This window comes from Capsicum annuum, chromosome 4 (genome assembly GCF_002878395.1).
Source record: "Capsicum annuum cultivar UCD-10X-F1 chromosome 4, UCD10Xv1.1, whole genome shotgun sequence".
Classification (NCBI taxonomy): domain Eukaryota; kingdom Viridiplantae; phylum Streptophyta; class Magnoliopsida; order Solanales; family Solanaceae; genus Capsicum; species Capsicum annuum.
In genome coordinates, this window is record NC_061114.1 from 218,874,844 (window position 1) to 218,887,877 (window position 13,034).

General features: G+C 38.1%; 1 protein-coding gene across 1 annotated transcript; it reads right to left on the bottom strand.

Moving 5' to 3' along the window:
- Window positions 1–1,683: 1,683 nt before the first annotated feature.
- On the bottom strand, window positions 1,684–12,732 carry LOC107867298 (endo-1,4-beta-xylanase 1). The gene is made up of 9 exons (XM_016713465.2): window positions 12,301–12,732; window positions 12,156–12,218; window positions 11,597–11,665; window positions 10,553–10,920; window positions 10,311–10,470; window positions 9,846–10,198; window positions 4,081–4,258; window positions 3,325–3,858; window positions 1,684–2,972 (listed from the first exon to the last, which is right to left on the bottom strand). Exons 1-9 carry the CDS (start codon window positions 12,379–12,381, stop codon window positions 1,854–1,856), a joined length of 2,925 nt encoding a protein of 974 aa, XP_016568951.2. The 5' UTR covers window positions 12,382–12,732; the 3' UTR covers window positions 1,684–1,853.
- Between the last annotated feature and the right edge of the window lie 302 nt (window positions 12,733–13,034).

The following is a 13,034-nucleotide window of genomic DNA, read 5'->3' on the forward strand; positions in this document are numbered from 1 at the left end:
TATGCAGTTTGGCATGAGAGAAATGCAAAGTTGTCCAACAAACTGAGACAATTAGGGAAGCTTGCAAGAAAGGTAGCTTTGTAGTTTGTGTTCGAGCTATAGAAACAATCAAACTAATTTTTGTACCACCTTAACCTTACACGTTTGGCCTTCCTAAAAATGTTGCGATCAACGTTATCTCCTATATTAACAGCCTTTCCCTCCAAGACCAAACCCTCGCAACTACTCAAATACAATTATAATCGGAATAACAAACTCCCCACATCCTGTTCGACACAATTCCTCATCATTTTCTAACAATTCCTCATCATCTTCTAATGCTAATTATACCACTAGTTTGAAATACTTGGAACTAATTTCTTTACCACCTTGACCCTATACGTTTTGCCTTCCCAAAATATGTTACGATCAACGTTAACTCCTATATTAACGGCCTTTCCCTCCAAGACCAACCCCCCGCAACTACTCAAACACAATTATAATCGCAATAACAAACTCCCCACAACCTGTTCGACGCAATTCCTCAATGGTAAATATGTTACTACAACAACAACATATCCCAACTTCAGCTTACGTTCACCTCCCCAAAAATCAAATCAATATGCTAATTATATAACGAGCAAAAATTACCATAATGCATCAATAAACTAAAATTACCACAATGAATTTTGATGATGAAATTCATACCTGAAGAAATCTTACGGGTAAAGTCGATTCTGTGAATGTTTGAAAGTCGATTCTGGAATTTGGAAGAACGAGAGGAAGAAAGAGATTTAAGAACGAATATTTTGGAGGAGGGTATTTTCATCCAAAAAAATATAGTAAAGGCTATTTTAACAAAGCCTTTTTATTTGGGGCTAAAATTTGAAAGTCACCCTAACTTGGGTCTATTTTTTTAGAATAACCCGACATTGTATTCACAGTGGAAATGAAGTTGTTACATAATCAAATCAAAAATATTTTTGGCTGGACTAGACCAAATTAGGCTTCAAGCAAAACTGACTTCAACTAATAAAATATGCAAAACAATGCAACACAAAGAAGAAAGCAAACTACCCGTTACAATGAGAAATGTTTCCCATATACTAGAAAGAAACTGACAAGTTCCATTAATTCAACAAAGTTCTTTGGGAAACGCATGAAAAAACATTTTTAACACAGCACAACATACACTATAAGGGGATAGCTTGGGTAAAAAAGGGGAACTATATATCAACAGAGATAACCAGAGCATCGTCATCCTTGTCAACGACAAATTTCTTGGTAATATTCTTTGAAGTAGTAATAACTTCCAGCTCATAGGATCTAATAACATTGTTAAGAAAAGATGCCTGCATTTTCCATGAAAATCACTCAGGGGTTATTTCAGTTCTAATTGAACCTGCACATTGATATAGAGCAGTGTGCCAAAACTTTTGCTTGGTTGAACCTTAATTGGGATTTTTTGCTGCATGCTTACATTATATGCGCATTATTGCAAAATGTGGCATTTGAGTGTTATTGTCGTTCATCAGTATTCTTGCCTACAGATTGCAAGATTCACTTGAAATGCAATAGATCAACTAAGTTAAATCCCAGTGTTTATGAAATAATTGATCAAACATATCTTGTACACTTCTGCACTAGCTAAATCCTAATGGAGAAAATAGTACTAGTAACTGACTTTTGAACTACTACATCACATTTATAATCACAAGAAACCTTTCTTTATTTACTCACTTGAAAATATACAATAAAACAAACAAATGAGACAATTTGCAGCAGACTCGTGCACAGAAAGATGATAAAAGGTATGAACATAATTTTTGCACAACACACAATCATACAGCGAGGTGATAAATTGAGTTAAAACATCACGATAAATCAATGGAGATCACCAGCGCATTATCACCCTTGTCAACCACAAATTTCTTGGTAATTTTCTTGGAAACAGCTACGACTTCCACTTCATAGGAACCATGGAATCCACTAAAGCTGAACTGCCCTTGTTCATCAATATGACCATGAGCATGGGATAACCACTCGTGCTTAAGAGCAAGGTACCTTTTTCCAGCTTCATTGATGTCACCTTCGGCATTCACTAAATGTGCATTTGTTCGACTCATGAACAACTCCCAGAATCCCCACAACATCATACCTTCTACAGCAGGGTGAGCATAAGCTTCCCGAAGCATAACTTCTAGATCATCAGCTCTAACGTATTCATTATCAGAAGACACGTCAACTTCAGTGAACCAGATTGGTAGTCCAAGAACACCAAGTTTGTCCAGAGCAGAACATACAATGGGACCAACGGGACTGTCAATATGTCCCTGAATACCTATACCTCCAACAGGTGCACCATGCTCTTGGAGATCAAGAATATGCTCAATGTACTTCTCAGGGGAAGATCGGGAATCACTTCCATCCTCTACATGGTAATCATTTACAAAAAGGATGGCGGAAGGGTCCAATTGATGTGCAGTTTTAAACATGTTTACCCGGATGTCTTTACCCAATCTATCTTGGTAAAAAGAACCATGCATCATCTCATTATTCACATCATAATGCGGGAACTTCCCCTTGTAACGTGTCAGTAGCCCTGTTACACGGTTTTGAACAGCCGTCATCAAGTCATTTTTGTTCAAGGCTTGTACCCATGCTTGAACAGTGCCAATCACCTCCCAAAAGATACAGTGACCTCTAACCTGGATGTTGTTTTTTGTGCAGAAGTCCAGGAGCTCATCAGCATCTTTATAGTTTAAGTTCCCTTTCTGTGCTTCTGTCCAGTACCATTTCAGCTCATTTCCAAACACAGCCCAATTAAAATTCTTGACAAAGAAATCATTGAAGTCTTCATTATCCATGTTTGTTCTGCTTATGGCTGATCCAAAGGGGAAGCTGTTTTGCAGTTGTCTAACTCTAACAAATGTGCCAAACAAACTGCCTGAATCTGATCCTGAGAACTTCAATATTACGTCTCGCTTGCGTATCTGTAAAGAGAATCAGCAAGAAAGAGAGTCTTTATTTTTAATGCTTAATAAACTGTGATTAAAGTAACGACATTCTCTGCTAGTCAGAAGAAAGATATAGAAAAACCATTTCTAATGACTGCAATGACAATTTTTAAAGAGTGATGTTTCCAGGAGGAGCTTTTTTTTTTAACTTCTGTTTTCCTTCAAAACTTCTATGATGCTCAAAAGAAAAATTTTGAAGATTTGTACTCTAAAGCAGTGCTGCAACAGTAAAGGGATGATTTCGCTGATGAAACACCTCGAAACAACTGATGATCATTACTTACACACAATAAGTGAAAATACCATGAACACAAAACTTAAGTATTACCTTTGCAGTTTGCCTCTTCAAGTGTCTAAACCGTGCAGTCCTGTCAACTGGAAATATTTGAAGCCCAGCAACCATTAGGTCTACACCAGCAGCAGGACCCTGAATATAAACCATAACCTTTGTTGCCTGCTTCTCAATTCTAAAAGATCCTCCAATTTCATGCCACCTATCACTGCTGACCTCAGCTTGGCCCCCATTCACCCATTGGCTGTCTACTCCAAGGGCCACATTTACGTTTTGAGGTCCTGATGCTTTTCCAATTTTAACCCATGCAGATACTTGATATGTCAAATAGAGTTTTACTTTATCTGTGATCATCTGCGCAGGGCCCATCCAGTTTTGAGTACGACCAGTCACCAAGATATAGCGGCCACTTAAAGGCTCATGAGCACCAAGGGAATCTCTAGCCATTGGAGGCATTATATGTGGTGAGCCTGTTTGAACACTCATTGTACAGTTTCCGAGTGGGAACCAACCATTTGTGCCATCATTCAGATTTGTATTTGCGATTATATTAACACCAAAACCAGCATCCTAAAAAAGATGAAAATGAAAGAGAATGCATCAAACTCTGTACGGGGAGGTAATGGCCGGTGTAGCATGAAAGTACTTTTGACGCTTAAACAGACCAAACAGCTGAATTGCCAGCTAGCAAGCTTAAGTGGCATAACCTAACACTTACACAGAAAATATTAAGCTTCAAGTACTATGTAAATTAAAAAGGAAGAAAAAAAATATTGCACATTTTCAACTGACCTCAATAACTGGTGGAGAAGGTGAAGGAGGTTTAGCTGCATGCTTTATGACTAGATTGTTAAGGAGGATATCCGTCCCTGCAGGTGGACCTTCTAAAAAGACAACAACCTGAGACGGGGAGTCATTAATAAGAAACTTCCCTTGCAACTTCACCCAGTCTTTGTCTGTGGCTTGGACACTACACACCAGTAGCTTTTGTTAAACCACTTGAACGAAACTTTGATATACATGGTAAATAAAAATGGAAGGTAAAACAGAAATCACAATGTGATCAATTAAAACACCACGTTTAATTGCTGCTCACCTTGTTCAGTTTCAAAACGAACTAAGTTGATTGCAAATTTAACGTCAAAAGATATTATCGATCTGTTCTAAGTGACAAGTTAACTAACTCTAGAAAATGAAGTTACTACAGAGCACATGCTTGTGACTGCAACACAGATGAGTATCCAAATATATACGGAGCAGAAGAACCAGTCAAAATTCCTTCAACAGAACAAAGAGAGACATGAGTCACTTTTTTATGTGCAGTATGAATGGTTTCTAAGATCAGGAAAAAAACATAGACGATAAAATCATAGAAGATACTACAAGGATAGAAGAAAAAGTTGATGATAAGACAGGAGATACTACAAGTATTATGTTAAGATAGTGAAAAGTGTAATCAGCAAGTTGATGATTAGTTAGAGGAAGTTAGTGTGTATGTGATGTATGTGTGAGTGAGTTAGTTGGTTGAGTGTGACAGCTGTCACAAGAAGCAAACTAACTCTATAAATGTAACTTGTAGTGCCATAACTAGCTAAGAAAAATAAATCAATAAAAAAAATATTCTTCTTCTAGAATCTTCTACTCTTCTTCTTCAAGCTCTTAGCTCAATATTATAGAAATCTAACATGGTATCAGAGCCACTACTGATCGCTGGCTGTATTCGGTGCTAGAGACTATCGATTTCACCTGATCAGTGAGAATAGCAGTTACTGTTCTATTGCTTACAGTGAGCCTTAATGGCGGTTACTCGAAACTCAGCTGCAGAGCCTTCAACTACAACTGCAGCACCTGGAAATACACCTACATCAGCTTGTACAATTGAAATTGACCACAATCATCCTTTGTATTTGCATCCAAACGACACTCCAGGTAGCTCTCTGATTTCTATCCAGCTTACTGGCACTGAAAATTATGCCCTGTGGAGTAGATCTATGGCGTTGAGTCTCATAGGCAAGAACAAAATAGGCTTTGTTGATGGGAGATATCCTAAAAATCACTTTGATGAATCAGTACATGATCAGTGGGAGAGAGTTAATGCTGTTGTTTTGTCATGGATTATGAATTCAGTACGGAAGGATCTGTTGAGTAGTATTATCTATGCCTCTAATGCTCATAATGTGTGGATAGATTTAAAGAAAAGGTTTGATGAGGTGAATGGCTCTAGAGTATTCTACTTGCATAGAGAAATTGTGACCCTCTCTCAGGGAACTTCTCGAATGAGAACTCTTTGGGATGAGTTTGATGCTCTTATGCCTTCTCCTAGATGTAGCTGCCCTGAATCTAGAAATTATGCACAACACTTTGATTATCAAAGAGTATTACAGTTACTAATGGGTCTAAATGAAACATACTCCCAGTGTAGAAGCCAAATCCGATTAATGACACCTATACCATCCATTAGCAAAGTGTACTACATGATTGTGGATCATGAAAGCCAGTAATCCATAGCTTCTAGTTCCACAGTGGGTCATCTTAATGATGCACTGGATGCAGCAGCTCTCTTTACCTATAAACCAGATTACAAAGGCAAAGGCGGATATCTAGGTCCTTGGTGGTTCAGGAGGTACAAGTTCAGTTAAGACTGCAGGTATCTATGAGGGAAGATCACCAACTTCCACCGATAGAGGTGCTCCACAGAAAGACCACCAGTGGTTTGTGAGTTCTGTGGTTATAATGGTCATACTAAGGATCAATGTTTCAAGCTGATTGGTTAGCCATCAGATTGGCCCAAGTTCAAGAAGAAAGGCTCAGGACAGTATGCACATATGGTAGACTCCGCATTCCCTGTGGACACATCTTTTACTAGTGATAAGATGTCTCAACCCAGTTCATCCCAGACTACTTCGAATCCTACTCCTCATTTTACACCAGAGCAATATCAACAGACCCACTAGGTGGGAATATACTGGGTTTGTTGTTGTTGTAATATCAACAGATTATCGTGCTGCTCAACAAAGGGAAGGAGGACAAGGATTCCATTTCACCTGCAGCAAATGCAGGTATCATGATAGCTCCAACTAGTCCTACTGTAAGTGATAGTTGGATTATTGACTCTGGTGCTACTAATCATATGGTTTCCAACCCTGATATGTTGCATGGTTATCATAAAATGACCCAGTCTTCACAAAATCAGGTCTATCTTCCAACAGGTGATGAGGTTCCAATCTCTCACAAAGGCACCTCTGGTGTACTCGGCAATTCCCTCAGTCTTATATCTGCCTAAGTTTAAATATAATCTTCTATCTATATCAAAACTTACCAAGGAGTTGCAATGTTCAGTGAATTTTTTTCCTGACCTCTGCATTTTCCTGGATCTCTATACTGGCATGGTGCTGGGGATTGGTAAAGAAAATCAAGGGCTTTAAATTCTCCAAAATGCTTCCTCTAAACCTGCAAGTGTAAACAGATGTGCCAATAATGTGAAATTGTTGTCTGATTCCAGTGTTCTGTGGCACAAAAGAATGGGTCATGCACCTGTTGAGGTGCTTAAAAGGCATGCTGAACTAAGTCATTTGAAGTTTGAAGAGCACATGTGCACTGTGTGTCCCCTTGCTAAGCTGACTAAACTTCCTTTTCAGCATAGAACTCTGTGTCTAAGGCTCCCTTTCATCTACTTCATTGTGATATATGGGACCCTATAGAGTGCCTACCTATGATAAAAAGAGATTCTTTGTTACTATTGTTGATGATCATGCTAGATTCACTTGGTTGTTTCTTATCCAGTTTAAGTCTGAAGTGATAATTGTACTCAAAGATTTTCTGGCTAGAATGCACAACTTGTTTTCTACTTCTGTGAAAATTCTGAGAACTGATAATGGCTGTGAGTTCTTTAGTCATGAATTTAAATCTCTTATGTCTAATCTTGGTATTTTGCATCAAACTTTATGTGTCTATACCCTTCAGCAAAATGGGGTGGTGGAAAGAAAACACAGAACTATTTTGGGAGTTGCAAGATCCCTCAGATTTCAAGCAAGTGTACCTCTCAAGTTTTGGGGTGAATGTGTTGACACTGTTGTGTACTTGCTAAATAGAATTCCCTCAAAAAATACTTCACTATAAATCTCCCTTTGAAATCCTCTATCAATAGGTTCCTTCACTTTCTCATTTAAAAGTCTTTGGCTATTTAGGCTATGCCTCTAGCACTTATTGTTCAGATAAGTTTGCTGCTATAGCAATTCCTTGTGTCTTTATGGGCAACTCATCCACCTAGAAAGGGTACAAACTATATGATCTTCATACAAGACTATTCTTTACTAGTAGAAATGTCAGCTTTCAAGAGTCCACTTTTCCTTTCCTTCACCAAGTTCCCACTGAATCTCAATTATTTCCTGACCTGCAGTCCACTTTTGTTGATCATTCAGTCCCTTTTTTCTTTTTCCCCTCCATTCCTTCTTCTACTTCCTCTTTAGTCTCTCCTAAGCTGGAGCATGGCCCTGTCCCTTCACCCTCAGCTCCTACTCATCCCTCTACATCTCATTCTGATCCTCCTCTTCTCAGAAAATCCGCCAGACATAAGAAACCTCCCATTTGGATCCATGACTTTGTCACTGCCAAGCCTATCTCGGCTCACCAATGTTTATATCCATTATCTTCCTATGTCTCATTCTCTCAGCTCTCTCCTCAGTATAATCAAGCTCTCTCTGTCTATTCTTCTATTCCTGAACCCTCCACTTTCCTTGAAGCCTCCAAAGATCCCTCTTGGGTTGAGGCTATGAAGCTGGAGATTGCAGCTCTTGAGGAGAATCATACTTGGTCTATTGTTGACTTGCCACCTGGTAAAGTTCCTATAAGTTGTAGGTGGGTATACAAAGTAAAGTACAAGGCAAATCGAGAGGTAGAAAGGTATAAAGCCAGACTAGTAGCTAAGGGTTATAGTCAATAGGCTGGGGTTGATTACTCAAATACTTTCTCTCATGTGGCAAAGATGGTGACAGTAAGATCCCTTATTGCTCTTGCTGCTTCTAGACAATAGTTAATCTTTCAAATGGATGTGCACAATGCTTTTCTTAATGGTGATCTGTCAGAAGAGGTCTACATGCATATTCCTAATGGTTTTTACAGACAGGGGGAGACTCAAAAAGTCTGCAAATTACACAAGTCCTTATATGGCCTAAAGCAGGCCCTAGACAATGGAATAAGAATCTGATTGATGCTCTCTCACAAATGGGGTTCAGTCAAAGTTATTATGACTACTCCTTGTTTACCAAAAAATCAGAAAATGAAATAGTGATTATTCTTGTTTAAGTGGATGATCTGTTAATAACAGGAAACAACCTCACCTTGATTAATCAAGCTAGATCAGATTTGCAACAAAAGAAAATGAAGGATCTTGGTGATCTGAAGTTCTTCTTGGGCATAGTGGTAGCCAGGTCCAAGGAAGGGATAGTGCTGAATCAAAGAAAGTATGCTCTTGACTAAGTGGATCAATACCTGCTAGTACTCCACTGAAAATGAATCAGAAACTAACATCTGTGGAATATGACAATCATGTTTCCAATGGAACAGGAGATGATGATGCACCTCTGAAGGATCCAACAGCATATCAAAGACTAGTAGGAAGGCTATTGTATCTCACCATGACTAGACCTAACTTGTCCTTTGAGTACAGGTACTAAGTCAATACATGCACTCTCCAAAGACATCTCACATGGAAACTGCATTGAGAGTAGTGAGGCACATAAAAGGTAATCCTGGCTTGGGATTGTTTATGGCTGCAGAAACTTCTAATAAGTTGACAGCCTACTGTGACTCTGACTGGGGTGCTTGCTTACAAACTAGAAGATCAGTGGCTAGGTATGTAATAAAGTTTGGAGGTGCTTTAGTCTCATGGAAATCAAAGAAACAAGAGACTGTGTCCAGGAGCTCTGCAGAAGCAGAGTTTAGAAGCATGGCTACTTGTAGTCCAGAGATCACCTAGTTACTTGGACTGTTTCAAGAGCTAGGAATTCAGATTAAACAACCTGTAGATTTGATGTGTGACAATAAAGCAGCAATACAGATTGCTGCTAATCCTATTTTCCATGAAAGGACAAAACACATTGACATAGATTGTCATTTTGTGAGAGAAAGAATCAGTCAGAAGATGACCTACAGAGGAGCAGCTAGCGGATATTCTCACAAAAGCCTTAGGGAAGAGTCCGCATGAATATCTACTAAGTAAACTGGGAATGAAGAACATCTTTAAGCCATCAACTTGAGGGGGAGTGTTAAGATAGTGAAAAGTGTAATCAGCTAGTTGATGATTAGTTAGAGGAAGTTAGTGTGTATGTGATGTATGTGTGAGTGAGTTAGTTGGTTAAGTGTGACAGCTGTCACAAGGAGCAAACTAACTCTATAAATGTAACTTGTAGTGCCATAATTAGCTAAGAAAATCAATCAATGAAAAAACTATTCTTCTAGAATCTTCTGCTCTTTTCCTTCAAGCTCATAGCTCAATATTATAGAAATCTAACACATTATTAATGCACATTATGTAAGGCGAACTTGGATTCACCTACCTGGCAATGCCGATGTACCGTTCACGGTTATCAGCTGCTTTAACATATAATGTACTGCGAAGATCTGCAGTGGTGACATTGTTACCATAGATCCGGACAATCGCAGTTACCTCATAAGCTAGTTTTCGCTTCACTCTCCCTGTTACATCTTGCTGAATTCCATTCCAGGTCTGGGTGCGTTCTGTTGCAGATGCAAATGCTTTTCCAGACATTGGAGTGATTTTCCCATCCGCCATAGAGTCATGCAAAGCCACCTTGCAGCCTCTTCCAGACCAACTATTGAGGCCATCATCAAATTGAGGGTTTATTATGATGTTATCATCGTCGGTACAAACAGATGATGTGCCAGAACTCTATCAAAATAAGGAGAGAATCTTTCAGTAATAGAACATAATTTGAATAAACTTGAGCAATCTCTAGACTGAAGAGAAAAAGAAGGAAATATAGACATAGAATTAGACTTACATCACAAGCAGTAGAACTAGGACATGATATCACTACTGACTTTATGAGCAGGTCAGTTTCAGCTGGAGGTCCCTCGAGATAAAATATAACTTGATCTGGCATAGTTGACAGAGAAAACGAACCTTCTAATATCTCCCAACACTCCTTCGAAGCAGATTTTCTGGATGGAGTAAAACTCTACCATGACTATTGCTTCTTAAACAATTAAAGATAACAAAGACAAACTAAATATAGAATCTTACTTTGCAATGAATAGATAGCTTGTTTCTGAATTTTGATACACTAGTTTTAACGTGGCGAGGACTTCAACAGAACCCTGAAAAGTACCAGAGGCTCCAACACAAGCCGAAACTGTATAAGCGGAACCTGCTGATACTCTGCTTGTAATGTCTTGCTCTAAGCCTTGCCAACATTCCTTACGATTTGAGACAACAGCATAACAACAGCCTTCCTCAGCTGCTAATCCTTTATGATATCCAGAACCTGCTGGAACCACAAAAGCATCGCAACAATTGGGATGCCAAGAGTGCAGCCCATCCAAGAATTCATGGTTTAGGATGATGTTAGTAGCAACATAACTCCCAGTCTCCTTCCCATTTTCCGTTGCACTCTGTAAGAAATTAAATATGTATGATTGATGAGCTTGAAGAAAAATTAACAGCAGCTCCACTAATTAATATCGAGTGTAAAATAATAGCTGCAGTTGCTTCTGAAGGTACAGATTTCATCTAAATAAATTGCTCCTAGGCCAATCAAAACTAATTTAGATACTGAGTATGGAGGAGTTTACTAAAATTTCTTCTGATAAGCTTTTGAAGGCAAGTCTTTGCACGACGACAGATTTGATCCTGTAAGCCATGGATTCACCTTTTGTACAGAAAATGCAAGGTGAAAGCTGCTAAGGATATACACCTATCTCCCCATATTCCGACACTACTTGGGGTGACTTTCATTAACAAGGTAAGACCTTTTCTTTTTCTCATAATCCAATTCTCCAACACAAATATGAACAATGCTTTTGTTTCCTTATATCAACACCTAAATGACATTCCTTTATCTATGGATTTGCAAGAAAAAACATCATCCTCGGATATTTAGCTTATGGAAATTGCCTACAGCATTCCAATCCCAAATGCCATACCCCTTCCTCAACCCCTCTTATAGCAAAATTTGTAGATAATAGAAAAACGGTTAAATCAGTAAAATAATCTCAAGGAACACATCTCCGCTTTCCAAAATGATCCAGCATTCACAAATTTAGGAAAGAAGCAAAACCCAATTAATACCTGAGAATCAAAGTTGTTGTTGGCACTGGCAGTGATCATATCTGACTTCTCCATGCTCTCCCTTGATTCCTATAATCACAATCATGCAATTTTTCGAATGGAGAAACTCAAAATACCGAATGCAATGCCCAAAAAATACCCATAAAAAGTTCAAGTCAGGGAGCATTTGTACACAATGTAAGCATTTTTCTCTCCTAAATCCACTTCCCCAATCTCCAACACAAACACACACAATGCATATGTTTCATTGTATCAACAACTAAGGTACTTGTAATTTCAGTTTCTGGAGATACTGAATGTTGGTTGTTATGTATGCATTTTCAAGAAAATTAATCATAGTTGAAAATTTAACTTATGTCAATTGCCTACAGTAGTTCTACAGTCTCAGATGCCATAAACCCTTGTTCAACCCCTCGACTAGCAAAATCAATGATATTCAAGAATTGGCAAACCAGTGAAAGAATCTTGTTTCAAGAATCGCAAAGAACACAATACCTCTCCTTTCTAAAATGGACCAACATTCCCCAATTGGGAAAATTTGCAAAAAAACAATTCGTACCTGATAATCATTGTTGTCATTAACAGTGACAATTGGTGATTGCTCCATTTTCTCCTTTGATTCCTACGCTCAACAATCACACAATTAATCAAAAATGCCAAACAAGTTTCCAGAGGATTTTGGACAAAACAAGAAGACAAAGCACCTGTAAATGTTTGTGTTTTTTTGTTGTAGTACGAGGTTTGAAGAGTCGACGAGCAAATGTAGAAGCACATAACCTCTTCATTATATACGACAACTAGCTCCGTTTGAGAAAGATTGGAAGCTAAGTCTTCAGAAAAGCGCGGGACACCAACCAATTAGGATTTTATAACATCATTTTTTCAGTGTCTGACATAACTCTTTGCTCTTTTGGTCTTTAGTTGTCTTTCCTGTCTAGTTAATCCAGACATACTAAAATAAGTAAATCCTAAGACAAAAATAAAATTATTAGTGGGGTGGGTTTAAACTTCAAAGACAATTGAAATTATTATGTTACTGTAGTGTGGACATGGTGCAAATCTAGCATAAGTATAGGTTATTTTTTTGAAAGAGTTAAGAAGGCCGATTCACCAAAGCCCCCGTTTATGGGTGCATTTCGAGGAGAAATCAAACCATAAAGATCTATTATATACAGTTTTATGGTATATTTTTGTAAGAGGTTATTTTCATGATTCGAGCCTGTAATCTCTTAGTTATGTGACAATAATTTTACCCGTTACTCAAAAACTTTCCTCCATATTTTTATTTTTAAAAAGTTAAATGATTACAAAACACTTTTAACTATAGTTTATTTGTTCTTTTACAAGTTTCAAATTGCAACTATTAGTTCTATTTTTCTAGATGAACTATCAAAATTTATGTATTAACACATACGTCATTTATTAGTTGTTCTCTTTT